Raw genomic sequence first — 20,298 nt, 5'->3', positions numbered from 1 at the left:
TAGAAATATAAGTAGTTGAAAGTTTACAATAAAGAATCTCAAGATGTACACAATAGAAGTAGTTTCCATAAATGAAAGTCAAATAGTTACTATAAGAGGTAACGGGAAATTTAGGAACTAGGGGGAAAAACCTCTCCCCGGTCACACGTGTTCACCACAGTACAATAGTTAAAAAGCATAAAACACATATAAAATGCAATATAATATACATATAATTTTATAGCTTACATTTACACTTTGTATTACATTGTCAATTCTTTTATGTTTTTATAAAATCCCCTTCAAAATCTATAATTTTGAATTTCCTTTGTTAAATGGATATCCCATTATTCCCACAACTAATCCCGTTACTGCTCTCTGTTGTTTCTAGTCCTTTGCTAAAGTCAATAATGTAAAGAATATCTTCAAATAGATAATGTTTTTCACATCTGGAATGAAAGTTTTTAATATAAAAGATTTCCACTTATATACTTTTAAGAAGAGTAATTCTCACACCATTACAAGCAGAATGTACATCAACAAAACCTCTCATTACACACATTGTCCTCAGATTTGCCTGGGGTGTATCAGTTGTAGGGATTTAAAAAGGTTTGCATAACCCACGCCCACCTTTGAAAATCAATGCTATGAACATTTTAAAACAAAACTCTATCAAAACATATAGCGTCGTCTTGTGTGCATGCTGTCCAGTAAGTCGCTTCAGCTGTGTCTGACTCTTTGTGACCCTATGGACTGTAGCCCGCCAGGCTGCTCTGTCCATGGGATTTCCCAGGCAAGAATATTGGAGTGGGTTACCACACCCTCTTCTGGGATCTTCCTGAGCCAAGGATGAACCTGGGTCTCACATCTCCTGAATCGGCAGACAGGTTCTTTACCACTAGCGCTATCTGGGAAGCCCAGTGTCATCTTAAAGTGCTGAAAAAATTGTATCAGTTTTTTCCCTCATGGGTTATTATTACACATATGATACAAATTCATAAAAAAGTACTGAGTATTTCTCTCCCAGAATACTGGGGACTCTCTTACATCTTTAAATATATTCAGAGCAGCTTCTATTTTGATTTCACCTTTCATACATCTTAGGATGCTTCTTAAGATTGATGAAACAATCTTTTTCTGGGGGCATCTTCCTAGCCTTTGGGTGCAGTAACATTTTCACCATTCACAGACCATCAGTTATCTTAGCCTTGGGGTCTCCATTGATTCAGAAGTCCTGGTCCTTATTTAGGATCCATTAGTTACCAAGTGTGCTGGTAACCATTAATTACCCAGGGCTGCTGTGACAAATGACATATTATGTATGAAAATACACAGCATTTAGAAATGTATGAGGGCATTATTTTGTTGAAGGGGTTGTAGTTTCTTATTAATGCAATGACTTTCTTTTCTAAATTGATTGATCTAAAAATTCCAATATTGTGATTCAGAATTTCAACTCTCAATTCAGTCTCATTTCACTGTAAACATTTTGAGTAACAAGATACTAGGGGCTTTAACTAGTAATTTATTTATTTGTTCTTTCTGTACAAACTCAGTACAACCAATAATAATGATGAGGACTAAATACTGACATGTCAGGCACTAAACTAAGCACTTTAATTTCTGTGAACTTACTTAATCCTCACAGTACCCAATGAGATAGTTAATAATTGTGATGTCCATTTTACATGTGAGGGAACCGAACCTTAGAGGGTTTAAGCAGCTTGTCCCAGACCACATGGCTTGCTGTGCTGTGCTGGTGGTATAGTGGTGAGATAGCTGCCTTCCAGATCACATGACTCATGGCTAATAAGTGATAGAGCAGGAATTTGAACCACATGGTTAGGTAGCAGATCCCAGAGGCTTAACCACTATTCTCTACTGCCTTCTCAGCAATGTATACAAATGTATACAAATTTCTGCAGTTCCTCTGGGAATATCCCCATATAAGATGTTTTCTGAAAATTATAAACTAAGAAGGAAGCCTTTATACCTGCCAGTATCTTATTACAGGCCTTGGCAAGTGGGAGACTTAGTGAACCAAGATAAAGCTGCAGAAGCCTCTTCGGTGGTTTCCCAGTCTCCATGTCCAACAACCTTTCATGTTTCATAGAAAGGGGCTTGTCTCACATGCAAATCTGATCATGTCCCTCTCCCACAGTGGTTCCCCATGGCTTTCAACATGAAGTTCAACTCCTGGCTACTTCTTTGTGCCTCCTCTCTTGCCCCTGTCTCCTCCTCTCTTACCATGGATCCAGTGTTTCCTGTCTCTCTGCCACCCATGAACCATTCCCTCTATGCAACAGCTGGACCTTCTTACAGTTTTTAATTCTCTCTCCTTCAAAACTCAGCTTTGGATTCACTTGAAGGGCAAGGCTGGGTCAGAACCCTTGCTTTCTGCTCTCCTAGCATCTTGTGCATACTCTGACACCACATTTATTACACTGCACTGATTGATTTACTTGTCTTGCAGATAGATCACAAATCTGTCCTTTCAACTGGTCCATTTTCCCCCCAGCTGTTCAATCCATTAGCCCATGCCTGGCACAATTCTTGGGACATAATACATGCTGAATAAATGCTAAGTGAGTAAATCAAGGGTGGGATATGGTGTGGCTCTAGACCCAGATGAAACCATGCTCTGCCCCATGAAAACTACTGCTGAGCCTCCAGGTTGGCAGTTTTGGTTTTTCATTTCTTGTCCCCACCTTTTATTTTTGGGCACTGTCGACACTGCAGAGATGGTTAGATGGTTTTTGTAACTTACAAACGAGTATCAGACTTAGCGAGGTTAACTCCTTTGGGAAACTTTACTTGATGGAAATGCCACCTAGTAGAGCTCTCTGTTACCCTCTGTCCCTTGTTGGCACATGAAGACCCTCTGTGAGTCTGGCAGGATGAAGGGAAATGATACCTCTGCATCTCCAGGGTCCTGAAGAATTGCTGCCTCCATGAACAGGATGGTGACTGGCAGGTCCCCTTCCTTCAGCCTTTTTAAGCCTTCTTCAAATGCTCCAGGCCAGTCTTTGAAGGGGTTTTCAGTATGAAAGTAATAACCCTATAACACAGAGAGGGGCCAACACAGATCCATTGATTTAACTCTTCATTGTTACATTCAATCAGTTCTTTCTGAATTTGAATTTAAGTAATTTTACTTATTTAATTTCAATGAAGTTTAAATTGCTATTTTTTCCTTTATTGTGACTGTAGTACATTTTCATGGTGTAAATGTTAGATATTATTTTGTTACTGAATAATATAAAAAGAAACAAAAAGATACCTGTAATGTTGCAACCTAAATATGATCACTGTTAATATTTTGGAGTTTGTTTTCCTTCTGATAATTCTTTTGTTCTTTTTGTTTCAGTCATTTACCCTCAAGATTTAAAAATATTGACTTTTAGGACAAACTTCTGCGGAATCCTGCCATGCACTCTCTTGAAATGTTAATACCACATACTGTACATCTGTTTATATACAGTGGCCCTTTGGAGGGCTATGAACTATTGTAACATCTAGGATATTTTTTCACCTTCTACTTACCAAACCAGTTTTTATCCCATTGTGGGGCTGTATCTCTCCATTGAGAGATGTTTAAAAGTTATAGATTTTCTTTTGTTGCAAAATTTAAATAATACAGATTATACAAATAATCTTCTAGTATTTTCTATAAGTATATAAGTTAAACAAGTCCATGCTATAAAAGCAAGGTTGTAGCTTAAGCCCCATTTAGTTTTAGTTATTAAAATTATGCTAAAAATTAATCAATCCTCTTTTGATGGTCACTCAGGTTAGTTTCAATTTTTATTGTTGTTATCATAAATAAAGCTATGGTGAAAGTCTTATGCTCAAATCTTTGACTGCATATGATTATTATCTTTGCATAGACTTCTAGAAGGATTTATTATGCTAAAGGCTACGAACTATTTTGAGCCCTTGATATATGAGGCAGAATTGATTTTGAGAAAGTATGCCATGATAAACTCTCATCAGAAGTATCAGAGATATTATTTGTTGCAACTTTAGTAGCAGAGGCTATCATAAAAACCAATTTGATAGATAGAAACAAGCTAGTCTGTTGATGATGCTACTAAGGTTTTTAAATACATCAAATGGAGACCTTCATTCTCCCCAGGTGTTTAGAAAGACAAAACTCTTTATCAGAATCCATAGGGTATGACCAGCTTATATAGTGGTGTTGGGGTGTGGGACCCTGGGAGGGGGAGCTCAGGTGCATGGGTTATAGCCCAGAGACTGATGTTGCACATCGGTATTCTCTCTTCTCACTTACTTTCAATTTCTTTGTGGAAAATTAATGATTTTAATGAGATGGTTGATCTGATTTTATGAGACTGCCTTGCCTACTGTGGTACAGAGAATAGGAAGGAGTAAGACATCTTAATGATTATGTAGATTGTTAATCCCCTAAAATCAGAGACTATTCATCTCAGTCCCCAGTATCTAGGGCTGAGTAAACAGTAAAATTTGTTGGATGGAACCAAATATCATGGAAGTTATTCAGAATTGAATAAAACTGAAAATTCCTCTACCACAAAGAACCATAACATTAACATCTCTCTATATATTTCCCCTGTGTAAGAAAATTCTATCTTTCCATCTCTTTCTGTCTTTCAAGTCACTTAAACTGATTTCTCAGTGTTTTCTTTTTTTCCAGGTATTTTAAAAAGCATAAGTCCTAGAGCAACTGGGGCTTCATGGGGGAATTTAGCTGGCTTGGACTGTACTCACACATTTTCTGGGGCTCGAGGAATCCCCCTGGTACTTGACCCAGCTGTGTGAAGTGTGTCTTTTCCACTGAATTCTTTGCTAGCAGCATAAAGACTACCCGTGAAATAAAGCCTGAAGCCCCCCTTTTCAACCTCCCACTCATTAATATCACTTTAGTCAGCTTATCGACATGGTTTGAGCATTGTGGGATTAGCCCAGCTCTTGTTCTAACTAACCCTCAATGTTAGTTCAGTGACTGGCCAAGCTCTGGTTGGCTGCCAAACTGTCTTAACACTGATAAAAAATAAGGGTGTTCCATTCCAGATTTGCTGCCTTCACATATTGCATGATTACACTGTTTCCATCTACCAGAATTTCTTCCAGGTCAGATTGATATTAAACAGTCTATTTAATTTTTGGATTTTTCCCCCCACAAAATAGTTATCAACTAATTTATAAAAATGTGATCCAAAGAGGATGAGAAAACTGGTCAACATTTGAAAAATGAGAAATGGTCACCTTCTCACTGGCTGAGATTGTAACCTGGTTCTGGGCTTCCTGGTTCTCCGATATCCAGTTCCTCCGGGCCATTTCTTCCCATTCTGCTTGCATCTTATCCCAAAACTCTGTATCTGACTAGAAGACAGGAGAAATGAAGATAGATGGATTTAAGAACACGCTATATCATTTGGTTTATTTCCAAGAGACAGTTTTTCTCACAGATAAAATGACTTCTGGGGAGGAATAAAGTGTTCAAATTGGCCACATCCAATGACACTCATGGTTGAAGAGCTTCTGGAGGGCACTCAGCACTCAAGGTGTCAAAGAGTAGTAGCTGTGATTTTTCTCTGGGAGAAACATAGTTACCACCTGAAGAACCAGGATCATATAAAACCAAATTCAGTGGTGCTGGGAAATCTGGTCAACCACTTGTAAAAGAATGAAACTAGACCACTTTCTAACACCATACACAAAAATAAACTCAAAATGGATTAAAGATCTAAACGTAAGACCAGAAACTATAAAACTCCTAGAGGAGAACATAGGCAAAACACTCTCCGACATACATCACAGCAGGATTCTCTATGACCCACCTCCCAGAAGATTGGAAATAAAAGCAAAAATAAACAAATGGGACCTAATTAACCTTCAAAGCTTCTGCACATCAAAGGAAACTATTAGCAAGGTGAAAAGACAGCCTTCAGAATGGGAGAAAATAATAGCAAATGAAGCAACCGACAAACAACTAATCTCAAAAATATACAAGCAACTCCTACAGCTCAACTCCAGAAAAATAAATGACCCAATCAAAAAATGGGCCAAAGAACTAAATAGACATTTCTCCAAAGAAGACATACAGATGGCTAACAAACACATGAAAAGATGCTCAACATCACTCATTATCAGAGAAATGCAAATCAAAACCACTATGAGGTACCATTTCACACCAGTCAGAATGGCTGTGATCCAAAAGTCTACAAATAATAAATGCTGGAGAGGGTGTGGAGAAAAGGGAACCCTCTTACACTGTTGGTGGGAATGCAAACTAGTACAGCCACTATGGAGAACAGTGTGAGATTCCTTAAAAACTGGAAATAGAACTGCCTTATGATCCAGCAATCCCACTGCTGGGCATACACACTGAGGAAACCAGAAGGGAAAGAGACACGTGTACCCCAATGTTCATCACAGCACTCTTTATAATAGCCAGGACATGGAAGCAACCTAGATGTCCATCAGCAGATGAATGGGTAAGAAAGCTGTGGTACATATACACAATGGATTATTACTCAGCCATTAAAAAGAATACAGTTGAATCAGTTCTAATGAGGTGGATGAAACTGGAGCCTATTATACAGAGTGAAGTAAGCCAGAAGGAAAAACATAAATACAGTATACTAACGCATATATATGGAATTTAGAAAGATGGTAACAATAACCCGGTGTACGAGACAGCAAAAGAGACACTGATGTATAGAACAGTCTTATGGACTCTGTGGGAGAGGGAGAGGGTGGGAAGATTTGGGAGAATGGCATTGAAACATGTAAAATATCATGTAAGAAACGAGTTGCCAGTCCAGGTTCGATGCACGATACTGGATGCTTGGGGCTAGTGCACTGGGATGATCCAGAGGGATGGTATGGGGAGGGAGGAGGGAGGAGGGTTCAGGATGGGGAACACATGTATACCTGTGGCGGATTCATTTTGATATATGGCAAAACTAATACAATTATGTAAAGTTTAAAAATAAAATAAAATTAGAAAAAAAAAAAGAAAAAAAAAAAAAACCAAATTCAGCTAAAAATCCATTATTTGAATAGTTTTAAGTGTGGGTACCTGACACACATTTTGGGAAGGGCAGCCTCTGCTAGAGTTGCTGCTAGGCAATGAGATTGGAATGCAGAAGTAGGAAGTCAAGAGATACCTGGAGTAACAGGCAAGTTTGGCCTTGGAGAACAAAATGAAGCAAGGCAAAGGCTAACAGAGTTTTGCCAAGAGAATGTGCTAGTCATAGGAAATTCTCTTCCAAGAACAAAAGAGACAACTCTCATGACCATCACTAATGGTCAGTACTGAAATCAGACTGATTATATTCTTTGCAGCCAAAGATGGAGAAGCTCGATACAGTCAGCAAAAATAAGCCACCTGACTGTGGCTCAGGTGATGAGCTCCTTATTATGAAATTCAGACTTAAGCTGAAGAAAGTGGGGAAAACCACGAGGCCCATTCAGGTATGACCTAATTAAATCCCTTATGATTCTACAGTGGAAGGGACAAATAGATTCAAGGGATTAGATCTGATACAGTGCCTGAAGAACTATGGACAGAGGTTTGTCACACTGTACGGTAGGCAGTGAGCAAAACCATCCTCAAGAAAAAGAAATGCAAGAAGGTAAAATGGTTGTGTGAGGAAGTTTTACAAATACCTGGGAAAAGAAGAGAAGTGAAACGCAAAGGAGAAAGGGAAAAATATACCCAACTGATTACAGAGTTCCAGAGAATAGCAAGGAAAGATAAGAAAGCCTTTCTAAGTGAACAATGCAAATAAGTAGAGGAAAACAATAGAATGGGAAAGATTAGAGATCTCTTCAAGAAGATTAGACATACTAAGGGAACATTTCATGGAAAGATGGGCACAATAAAGGATAGAAAAAGTAAGGACCTAACAGAAGCAGACGATATTAGGAAGAACTGGCAAGAATACACAGAACTATACAAAAAAGGTCTTAATGACCCGGACAATCATGACGGTGTGGCTATTCACCTAGAGCCAGATATCCTGAAGTGTGAAGTCAAGTGGGCCTTAGGAAGCATCACTACAAAGCTAGTGGAGGTGATGGAATTTCAGCTCAGCTATTTCAAATTCAAAACTTAAAAGATGATGCTGTTAAAGTGCTGCACTCAATATGCCAGCTAATTTGGAAAACTCAGCGATGGCCACAGGACTGGAAAAGGTCAGCTTTCATTCCAATCCCAAAGAAGGACAATGCCAAAGAATGTTCAAACTACCATACAATTTTGCTCATTTCACATGCTAGCTTAAAAGTCCTTCAAGCTAGTTTAAAAATCCTTCAAGCTAGGCTTCAGCAGTGGATGAACCAAGAATTTCAGATGTACAAGCTGAGTTTTGAAGACGCAGAGGAGCCAGAGATCAAATTGCCAACACCTGTTGGATCATAGGAAAAAGCAAGAGAATTCCAGAAAAACATAAAATTCTGCTTCACTGACTATACTAAACCCTAAGTGTGGATCACAATAAACTGGAAAATTAAAGAGATGGGACTACCAGATCACCTTACCTACCTCCTGAGAAACCCATAAGCAGGTCAAGAAGCAACAATTAGAACTGGACATGGAATACCGGACTGGTTCAAAATTGGGAAAGGAGTAAGTCAAAGCTGTATATTGTCAGTCTGCTTATTTAAATTCTATGCAGAGTGCATCATGCGAAATGCCAGTCTGGATGAACCACAAGCTGGAATCAAGATTGCCGGGAGAAATATCAATAACCTCAGATATGCAGATGATACCACATTAGTGGCAGAAAGTAAAGAAGAACTAAAGAACCTCTTGATGAAGGTGAAAGAGGAGGGTGAAAAAGCTGGCTTAAAACTCAACATTCAAAAAACGAAGATCATGGCATCAAGTCCCATCACTTCATGGCAAATAAATGGGGAAACAATGGAAACAGTGACAGACTTTATTTTCTTGGGCTCCAAAATCACTGCAGATGGTGACTGCAGCCATGAAATTAAAAGATGCTTGCTCCTTGGAAGAAAAGCGATGACAAACCTAGACACTGTATTAAAAAACAGAGACATCACTCTGCTGACAAAGGTCCGTATAGTTGAAGCTATGGTTTTTCCAGAAGTCACGTATGGATGTGAGAGTTGGATCATAAACAAGGCTGAGTGCCGAAGAATGAATGCTTTTGAACTGTGCTATTGGAGAAGACTCTAGAGAGTCCCTTGGACTGCAAGGAGATCAAACCAGTCAATCCTAAAGAGAATCAACCCTGAATATTCCTTGGAAAAACTGTTGCTGAAGCTCTAATACTTTGGCCAGCCTATTCGGTCAGCCGACTCATTGCAAAAGACCCTGATGCTGGGAAAGACCGAGGGCAAGAGAAGAGGGCAACAGAGGATGAGATGGTTTTATGGCATCATCGACTCAATGGGCATGAGTTTGAGCAAACTCCAGGAGATAGTGAAGGACAGGCAAGCCTGGCATTCTGTAGTCCATGAGTCACAAGTCAGACGGGACTGAGTCACTGAACAATAACAATGAAGAATTAGAGTAGCTCCTTTAGGACTGGCTGGGCAGTGGCTTGGGAAGCAGCCGGCCATAGGCACAGAAAGCAACACTGGTTTATCCTACTCTGTGCCAAGCTCTGTGCTAGGAGAAAACTCAGCTTAGACGGTTATGGTCGGAAAGCTAGGATTACACAGGTTCTGAACCACAGTCTGGTTTCTAGGCCTGTACTCATCACATTATGGCAAAGGTGTCCTCCTGGTGCTAAAGAATGAAGGAGACTAGCTTTGGGTGTGAACTCGACGGAATCTTCAAGGTCTTCTACAGCAGGATGATTTTTCAAAAAATAACACTGTGTTTTCCTCTTTATAACTTTCCTTTATGTGTTCCCAAGGGGAAACCAGGCCATTTGCTCTCCCTTACTTCAGGGGACTGAAGCAGACATTTTCTGCAAGATCTGTCCCTGGTTGGCTTCTATTTTACTAAGCCTGAAGAGAGTACTTGAGGTGTTCTGGAGGGAGGAAAAGGGGACAGGTATCTTAAAGACCTTAAGAGAGGAAGGGAGATTTCCAGGGACAGGAAAAGAGAAGGAAGGTGGTAGGTTCTGAGATAAGTGGGAAATGATGCTTAGCTTTTAAGGATTTCCCTGACAAACTGGCCTGACCTCCAAGAGAATGAGACAGGGTGTGCTAGGAACTCAGATCCCCACATGACAGAGAAAGAGATACAAACTGGACTTGGATCAACCCTTCGGGGCTTGATTGGCTGTTAGCAGTTAGCATGATAGACAGGAAGGTGGAGACTCTGTCCTTGTTTTTTGGCACCACATAAGCATTCCATGTTTGGTGACTGAGACTAAGTGACCTGCTTGGAAACCACTATTTTCCTTAAAGAAAACAGTGAAATGGGTACTGCTTGAACATCAGAGTTTGGAACTGAGGTCCAATTTCTCTGCAAATCTCAGTTTCTATGATTCTAAACCTGTGACTTGCTGACATCCCATCAAAGGTTGCTCTTCATCTTTTAATCCTCCCAGTCTCACCCTCTACTCCACCCTCATTCCTGGGTAGTGGTTATTCAGGGGTGAGACCTCGTCTTCAAAGTTGCTCTAAATGATAATTCAAAGCGTATTTCTTCTGAATATAAACATGCAGGGAAAAAGGGCCAGCCCAGTGTGATTAATCCCAGGCTACTAAGTAAACAGCATTTCTTCTTTACTATGTCCAGAATACTCATTTCTACCACAGATATGGGTTCTGTCCCAACAGTAGAGGCTTTCCCCTCAACAAAGGCTCAGGACAGCAGGCATCTTGGTAATGCATATCTGATATGCTAGAAGTCCACGGAATGGCCACCAGTTATTCAGGTTAAGGTTAGGAATAAAATTCAAAATGGCTCTTTCAATGAGCCTTTCTGGTAGAATACCAAATTGTGCAAACAGAATGATCTCAGTTATATAACAGCTAGATAAAAGACTAGAAGGAAATATCCTGCCATGTTAAAAGTAATCTGTCTTTCATACAGATGGCCAATAAACACATGAAAAATGTGCACCATCACCCATTATTAGAGAAATGCAAATCAAAATTACAATGAGGTATCACCTCACATTGGTCAAAATGACCATCAGCAAAAAAAATATCTACAAACAATAATACATGCTGGAGACGGTATGGAGAAAAGGGAACCCTCTTGCACTGTTGATGCGAATGTAGATTGGTACAGCCACTACGGAGAACAGTATGGAGATTCCTTAAAAAACTAGGAATAAAACTACCAATGCATGCATGCTAAGTCACTTCAGTCATGTCCAGTTCTGTGTGACCTTATGGACTGTAGCCCACCAGGCTCTTCCGTCCATGGGATTCTCCAGGCAAGAATACTGGAGTGGGTTGCCATGCCCTTCTCCAGGGGATCTTCCTGACCCAGGGATCAAACCTGGTCTCCTGCATTGCAGGCAGATTCTTTACCATCTGAGCCACCAGGGAAGCCCCCCAAAATACCAAATGACCCAGCAGTTCCATTACTGGGCATATACCATGAGAAAATCACAATTCAAAATGACATATGTATCCCAATGTTCACTGCAGCACTATTTACAATAGCCAGGAAATGGAAGCAACCTAGATGTCTATGAACAGATGAATGGATAAAGAAGTTATTTTATACACACACACACAATGGAATATTACTCAGCCATAAAAAGGAACAAATTTGAGTCAGTTCTAGTGAGGTGGATGAACCTAGAGCCTGTTACACAGAGTGAAGTCAGGAAAACACATTTTGTATATTAATGCATATATACAGAATTTAGAAAAATGGTACTGAGGGACCTATCTGTGGGGCAGGAATAGAGATGCAGACATCGAGAACAGACTGGTAAACACAACAGGGGAAGGAGATGGTGGGACAAACTGAGAGAATAGCATTGAAACATATACATTACCACATGTGAAACAGATGGCTAGTGAGAAGTTGCTGTATAACACAGGAAGCTCAAGCTGGCGCTCTATGACAACCCAGAGGGGTAGGATGGAGCAGGAAGTAGGGGGGAGGTGACATATGTATACTTATGACTGATTCACTCTGTTGTATGGCAGAAACCAACACAACATCGTAAAGTGATTATTCTCCAATTAAAAATTAAAAAAAAAAAGAGTAAACTGTTTTTGAGTGAAGGGCTGATGGGTGATGTTTTCCCTGCTTCTTTATGCTCTTTTGTACTTCCTGAATTTTCTATGAGTATGCATTACTTTTATAATTTAAGAAAGGTTAAAAAATGATAAAAATTATCTTTCCTTTTTAAAATACCATGAAACCTGCACTGAAGGTTTCATTTTCAACTGAATTGACTCATTTTCTTGAATAGGCTTTTAAAGATGCAGGTTCAGCTTGTCTGAATAGAAACAAACAGAAATCTATCAAGTGAATTTTATAATGTTTACTGACTCTCCCGAGCCCCCTGATGGGTGGTGTGAAGTGCCAATGACTTCAAGTATTTTTAAGGCAGTTAAGTTCCCCTAGTGAGACTCCTTGGCATCTAAAGCTATTAAAAGTCTTTTGAATGAAAGAATGAGGAAGATTTTGTAAGGTGTACTTCTAAATTACAAAAGTCACCTTTCCTGCAGTTTCAAATTAGAGCAGTAGATGCATAAAATTGCTGTGGAAAGAGAACCTCAGTTGAGGTGGGGCTGTCAGGCCCTAATTTAATGAGGTACACCAGGACTGACTGTTACCACTTAGAATAAGTTCTGCTGACTAATTAAAGTGCACCGCATAGTTTCATTTAATTACAGAAGACTACTTTTAGCACAATCAATTTTCATCCAGTCTCAGAATCCAGACTTCATTCTGGTAACTGCAATTAACACTGCCTCTTTTTTTCATTCCTAATCAATTTCAGAGAAACCTCAAACACGTTTGAATTTTAAATATTTTAGACATGACTGAGGGGATTTTATGTATTGATGATTTTGTCAGCTGTTCTGGGATGCTGGTAGATTACTTTTTATACGCTACAGGTACTAAATTATATGCTCACACCAGAAACGAGCTATTGTTTGCAATCCATTTTCATTTTAAAAATAGTTTTCTGATGATAACAATGGTATTTTACTACAAACTTGGGATATGCAGTATGGTGGTTAAGAACGGAAGCTGTCTCATCATGTTGATTTAGAAACAAATTCTGGCTCTATAGCTGACCTTCTACAGTTCAGTTCAGTTCAGTCGCTCAGTCATGTCCGACTCTTTGTGATCCCATGAATCACAGCACGCCAGGCCTCCTTGTCCATCACCAACTCCCGGAGTTCACTCAGTCTCATGTCCATCGAGTCAGTGATGCCATGCAGCCATCTCATCCTCTGTCATCCCCTTCTCCTCCTGTCCCCAATCCCTCCCAGCATCAGAGTCTTTTCCAATGAGTCAACTCTTTGCATGAGGTGGCCAAAGTCCTGGAGTTTCAGCTTTAGCATCATTCCTTCCAAAGGAATCCCAGGGCTGATCTCCTTCAGAAGGGACTGGTTGGATCTCCTTGCAGTCCAAGGGACTCTCAAGAGTCTTCTCCAACACCACAGTCCTACAAGTCCCGTAATATCTCCAGGTCTCATTTTCCTTATCCTTAAAATGAATATAGACTAGTGGTCTTGGTTAGTCACTATAAGGACCAAATGAGAAAGTGTATCTGTGGCATAAAGCACATGGTAAATGTTCAGTAAAAGTAGGTGTGCTTACAAGTGCTTTTGTACCTTTGAGAAAAATATAAAGAATGAAACAAAAATCACCCACAACCTCAAAGTTCAAATGCACTTCTGTGAGTATGCTGGTGTTTAGTTTCTGTATATACATATTCTCTCTTAGATGCTTTTCCTCTCTATTCAAGTCTTTCTTTTCTACCCAATTATTCAAAAATAAGAGCAAGGTTAAGAAGACTATTGCAAAAATGGACTGTTACATAGCAATTAAAATAGTACTTATGAAGAATTTATTACAACATGGGATAGGCCTTGAGTTATAATGTTACTTGTTATGTAGTATGGTCACAATGATAGAAAACAGCAAGTAATGTGTGAGGGAAAAAAAAATAAGGCTAGAGAAATGTACCTACAGTTCATGGGTTGGAATTATGAGGAATTTGCCCCAAAACCTTTCCTTGCGCTTTTTAGCATTTACCATATCTTCTATTGCTAGCATGTGTTATTTTAGTGAAAAAGTAAGATTTTCTTAAAACAGCTTCCATCCAACCTAGGTGTCCATCGAGAGATGAGTGGATAAAGAAGTTGTGGTACATATATACAATGGGATATTACTCAGCCATAAAAAGGAATGAATTTGAGTAGGTTGAACAGAGACAGATGAACCTAGAGCCTGTTATACAGAGTGAAGCAAGTCAGAAAAAAACATATATCATATATTAACGCATATATATGGAATCTTGAAAAATGGTACTGACGAACCTATTTGCAGGGCAGGACTAGAGACAAAAACATACAGAATGGACTGGTGGACACAGCAAGGGGAAGAGGAGGGTGGGACGAACTGGGAGATTAGCATTGAAATACATACATCACCATGTGTAAAATAGATAGTGGGAACTTGTATAACACAGGGAGCTCACCCTGATGCTCTAGATGGAGAGGGGTTGGATGAGGGTGTGAAAGGGAGGCTCAAGAGGGAGAGGATATATGTATACTTAAGGCTGATTCACATTGTTGTATGGCAGAAACCAACACAGCATTGTAAAGCAATTATCCTCCAGTTAAAAAAATTTGTATAAAAATTAACTCAACTCAATAGCAAAAACCAAATAATCAATTAAAAAATAGGCAGAGAATCTGAACAGATATTTTTTTCAGAGAATACATACAGATGGCTAATGTGGAAAGGTGCTCAGCATCACTTATTCAGTGACATTAAAAATCAAAAACAGGAGGGAGGAGCCAAGATGGCGGAGGAGTAGGACGGGGAGAACACTTTCTCCCCCACAAATTCATCAAAAGAGCATTTAAACATCGAGTAAATTCCACAAAACAACTTCTGAATGCCGGCAGAGGACATCAGGCACCCAGAAAAGCAATCCAACTCTTTGAAAGGAGGTAGGAAAAAATATAAAAGACAAAAAAAGAGACAAAAGAGGGAGGGACGGAGTTCCGTCCCGGGAAGGGAGTCTTAAAAAGAGAGAAGTTTCCAAACACCAGGAAACCTTCTCACTGCCGAATCTGTGCCGAGCTTTGGAAGCACAGAGGGCAACATAACAGGAAGAAAAAATAAATAAACAATTAAAACTCGAAGATTGCGAGTCCTACGGTAACTCCCCCAGCGGAGAAGCAGCGCAGATGCCTGCACGCGCCATCAGCAAGTGGGGGCTGGGCAGGGAGGCGCAGCGCGGGCTGCATCGCTTAGAGTAAGAATCTGGCCTGAATACCCTGAGCACTATCTGAGCGAAATAATTTGGGCTAGCAAACCAGACTGTGGGATATCTACCACGCGAAAAGCCAGCCCTAACCTAAGACCGCCAGGCCCGCGCACGGAACAAAGAATTGAACAGAGATAGCCGGCTGCAGACCTTCTGCCTCCGGTGACAGGCAGCCAGAGCCGGAAGGGGGCAATTGCAGCCCCAGAGAGACATTATCTATAAAACTGTAAGCAGGCTTCTTTGCTAACTAAAACTTTTTGGGGGTCTGGACGGTTAACATCTGCCTGAGAAGGTGCGCGGTTTATACCCAGATAACCGAGTGGCGGGAGGTGATAAGTCGCAGCATTGGCGCCGCCAAACACCTCATCACTTGAGCTGCTCGGACCTGGGAAGAGCACAAAACTCAGGCCCAACTGAGTCTGCGCCTCTGAGGACTACCCGAGTGCCTGAACCTAAGCGGCTTGGACCTGGGAGGTACATGCAACCCAGGGCCAGCCTCGGATTGTTCCCAGCGGAACAACCTAGAGCCTGAGCAGTGTGGGCAGGGAGGCTACACGCGCTGTGAGCGGGGCAGACCCAGTGTGGCTGAGGCACTGCGAGCGCACGCCAGTGTTATTTGTTTGCAGCATCCTCCCTCCCTCCCCACAGCGTGACTGAACAAAGAGAAAAAAATACAGCTCCACCCATCAGAACACCAACACAAGCTTCCTAACCAGGAAACCTTGACAAGCCACCTGTACAAACCCACACACAGCTAGGAAAAGCCACAATAAAGAGAACTCCACAAACTGCCAGAATACAGAAAGGACACCCCAAACTCAGCAATTTAAACAAGATGAAGAGACAGAGGAATACCCAGCAGATAAAGGAACAGGATAAATGCCCACCAAACCAAACAAAAGAGGAAGAGATAGGGAATCTACCTGATAAAGAATTCCAAATAATGATAGTGAAATTGATCCAAAATCTTGAAATTAAAATGGAATCACAGATAAATAGCTTGGAGACAAGGATTGAGAAGATGCAAGAAAGGTTTAACAAGGACCTAGAAGAAATAAAAAAGAGTCAATATATAATGAATAATGCAATAAATGAAATTAAAAACACTCTGGAGGCAACAAATAGTAGAATAACAGAGGCAGAAGATAGGATTAGTGAATTAGAAGATAGGATGGTAGAAATAAATGAATCAGAGAGAATAAAAGAAAAATGAATTAAAAGAAATGAGGACAATCTCAGAGACCTCCAGGACAATATTAAACGCTACAACATTGAATCATAGGGTTCTAGAAGAAGAAGACAAAAAGAAAGACCATGAGAAAATACTTGAGGAGATAATAGTTGAAAACTTCCTAAACTGGGGAAGGAAATAATCACCCAAGTCCAAGAAACCCAGAGAATCCCAAACAGGATAAACCCAAGGCGAAACACCCCAAGACACATATTAATCAAATTAACAAAGATCAAACACAAAGAACAAATATTAAAAGCAGCAAGGGAAAAACAACAAATAACACACAAGGGAATTCCCATAAGGATAACAGCTGATCTTTCAATAGAAACTCTTCAAGCCAGGAGGGAATGGCAAGACATACTTAAAATGATGAAAGAAAATAACCTGCAGCCCAGATTATTGTACCCAGCAAGGATTTCATTCAAGTATGAAGGAGAAATCAAAAGCTTCTCAGACAAGCAAAAGCTGAGAGAATTCTGCACCACCAAACCAGCTCTCCAACAAATACTAAAGGATATTCTCTAGACAGGAAACACAAAAATGGTGTATAAATTGAACCCCAAACAATAAAGTAAATGGCAACGGATCATACTTATCAGTAATTACCTTAAACGTAAATGGGTTGAATGCCCCAACCAAAAAAGACAAAGACTGGCTGAATGGATACAAAAACAAGACCCTACATATGTTGTCTACAAGAGACCCACCTCAAAACAGGGACACATACAGACTGAAAGTGAAGGGCTGGAAAAAGATTTTCCATGCAAATAGGGACCAAAAGAAAGCAGGAGTAGCAATACTCATATCAGATAAAATAGACTTTAAAACAAAGGCTGTGAAAAGAGACAAAGAAGGTCACTACATAATGATCAAAGGATCAATCCAAGAAGAAGATATAACAATTATAAATATATATGCACCCAACACGGGAGCACCGCAGTATGTAAGACAAATGCTAACAAGTATGAAAGGAGAAATTAACAATAACACAATAATAGTGGGAGACTTTAATACCCCACTCACACCTATGGATAGATCAACTAAACAGAAAATTAACAAGGAAACACAAACTTTAAAACGATACAATAGACCAGTTAGACCTAATTGATATCTATAGGACATTTCATCCCAAAACAATGAATTTCACCTTTTTCTCAAGTGCACATGGAACCTTCTCCAGGATAGATCACATCCTGGGCCATAAAGCTAGCCTTGGTAAATTCAAAAAAATAGAAATCATTCCAAGCATCTTTTCTGACCACAATGCAGTAAGATTAGATCTCAATTACAGGAGAAAAACTATTAAAAATTCCAACATATGGAGGCTGAACAACACCCTGCTGAATAACCAACAAATCACAGAAGAAATCAAAAAAGAAATCAAAATTTGCATAGAAACGAATGAAAATGAAAACACAACAACCCAAAACCTGTGGGACACAGTAAAAGCAGTCCTAAGGGGAAAGTTCATAGCAATACAAGCACACCTCAAGAAACAAGAAAAAAGTCAAATAAATAACCTAACTCTACACCTAAAGCAACTAGAAAAGGAAGAAATGAAGAACCCCAGGGTTAGTAGAAGGAAAGAAATCTTAAAAATTAGAGCAGAAATAAATGCAAAAGAAACAAAAGAGACCATAGCAAAAATCAACAAAGCCAAAAGCTGGTTCTTTGAAAGGATAAATAAAATTGATAAACCATTAGCCAGACTCATCAAGAAACAAAGGGAGAAAAATCAAATCAATAAAATTAGAAATGAAAATGGAGAGATCACAACAGACAACACAGAAATACAAAGGATCATAAGAGACTACTATCAACAATTATATGCCAATAAAATGGACAACGAGGAAGAAATGGACAAATTCTTAGAAAAGTACAACTTTCCAAAAACTCGACCAGGAAGAAATAGAAAACCTTAACAGACCCATCACAAGCACGGAAATTGAAACTGTAATCAAAAATCTTCCAGCAAACAAAAGCCCAGGTCCAGACGGCTTCACAGCTGAATTCTACCAAAAATTTAGAGAAGAGCTAACACCTATCCTGCTCAAACTCTTCCAGAAAATTGCAGAGGAAGGTAAACTTCCAAACTCATTCTATGAGGCCACCATCACCCTAATACCAAAACCTGACAAAGATCCCACAAAAAAAGAAAACTACAGGCCAATATCACTGATGAACATAGGTGCAAAAATCCTTAACAAAATTCTAGCAATCAGAATCCAACAACACATTAAAAAGATCATACACCATGACCAAGTGGGCTTTATCCCAGGGATGCAAGGATTCTTCAATATCCATAAATCAATCAATGTAATACACCACATTAACAAATTGAAAAACAAAAACCATATGATTATCTCAATAGATGCAGAGAAAGCCTTTGACAAAATTCAACACCCATTTATGATAAAAACTCTCCAGAAAGCAGGAATAGAAGGAACATACGTCAACATAATAAAAGCTATATATGACAAACCCACAGCAAACATTATCCTCAATGGTGAAAAATTGAAAGCATTTCCTCTAAAGTCAGGAACAAGACAAAGGGTGCCCACTTTCACCATTACTATTCAACATAGTTTTGGAAGTTTTGGCCACAGCAATCAGAGCAGAAAAAGAAATAAAGGAATCCAAATTTGAAAAGAAGAAGTAAAACTCTCACTATTTGCAGATGACATGATCCTCTACATAGAAAACCTAAAGACTCCACCAGAAAATTACTAGAACTAATCAATGATTATAGTAAAGTTGCAGGATATAAAATCAACACACAGAAATCCCTTGCATTCCTATACACTAATAATGAGAAAACAGAAAGAGAAATTAAGGAAACAATTCCATTCACCATTGCAACGAAAAGAATAAAATACTTAGGAATATATCTACCTAAAAGAAACTAAAGACCTATATATAGAAAACTATAAAACACTGGTGAAAGAAATCAAAGAGGACACTAATAGATGGAGAAATATACCATGTTCATGGATTGGAAGAATCAATATAGTGAAAATGAGTATACTACCCAAAGCAATTTATAGATTCAATGCAATCCCTATCAAGCTACCAATAGTATTCTTCACAGAGCTAGAACAAATAATTTCACAATTTGTATGGAAATACAAAAAACCTCGAATAGCCAAAGCGATCTTGAGAAAAAAAAATGGAACTGGAGGAATCAACCTACCTGACTTCAGGCTCTACTACAAAGCCACAGTTATCAAGACAGTATGGTACTGGCACAAAGACAGAAATATAGATCAATGGAACAAAATAGAAAGCCCAGAGATAAATCCACGCACATATGGACACCTTATCTTTGACAAAGGAGGCAAGAATATACAATGGATTAAAGACAATCTCTTTAACAAGTGGTGCTGGGAAATCTGGTCAACCACTGGTAAAAAGAATGAAACTAGAACACTTTCTAACACCATATACAAAAATAAACTCAAAATGGATTAAAGATCTCAACGTAAGACCAGAAACTATAAAACTCCTAGAGGAGAACATAGGCAAAACACTCTCTGACATACATCACAGCAGGATCCTCTATGACCCACCTCCCAGAAGATTGGAAATAAAAGCAAAAATAAACAAATGGGACCTAATTAAACTTAAAAGCTTCTGCACATCAAAGGAAACTATTAGCAAGGTGAAAAGACAGCCTTCAGAATGGGAGAAAAT

General features: G+C 39.3%; 1 protein-coding gene across 1 annotated transcript in view; it reads right to left on the bottom strand.

The window, feature by feature from the left end:
• PEX5L (peroxisomal biogenesis factor 5 like) overlaps positions 1 to 20,298 on the bottom strand; it is a 220,784-nt gene that overhangs the window by 16,308 nt on the left and 184,178 nt on the right. The window contains exons 8-9 of the mRNA XM_005892512.3: positions 5,227 to 5,343; positions 2,894 to 3,037 (exon numbers count right to left, since the gene is read on the bottom strand). Coding sequence (XP_005892574.2) covers positions 2,894 to 3,037; positions 5,227 to 5,343 — 261 coding nt within the window. The remainder of the gene's footprint in view (positions 1 to 2,893; positions 3,038 to 5,226; positions 5,344 to 20,298) is intronic.

Source organism: Bos mutus, chromosome 1, assembly GCF_027580195.1.
Source record: "Bos mutus isolate GX-2022 chromosome 1, NWIPB_WYAK_1.1, whole genome shotgun sequence".
NCBI classification, from domain to species: domain Eukaryota; kingdom Metazoa; phylum Chordata; class Mammalia; order Artiodactyla; family Bovidae; genus Bos; species Bos mutus.
Note: the sequence above shows the minus strand (reverse complement) of the source record. Positions and strands in the feature narration are given on the sequence as shown.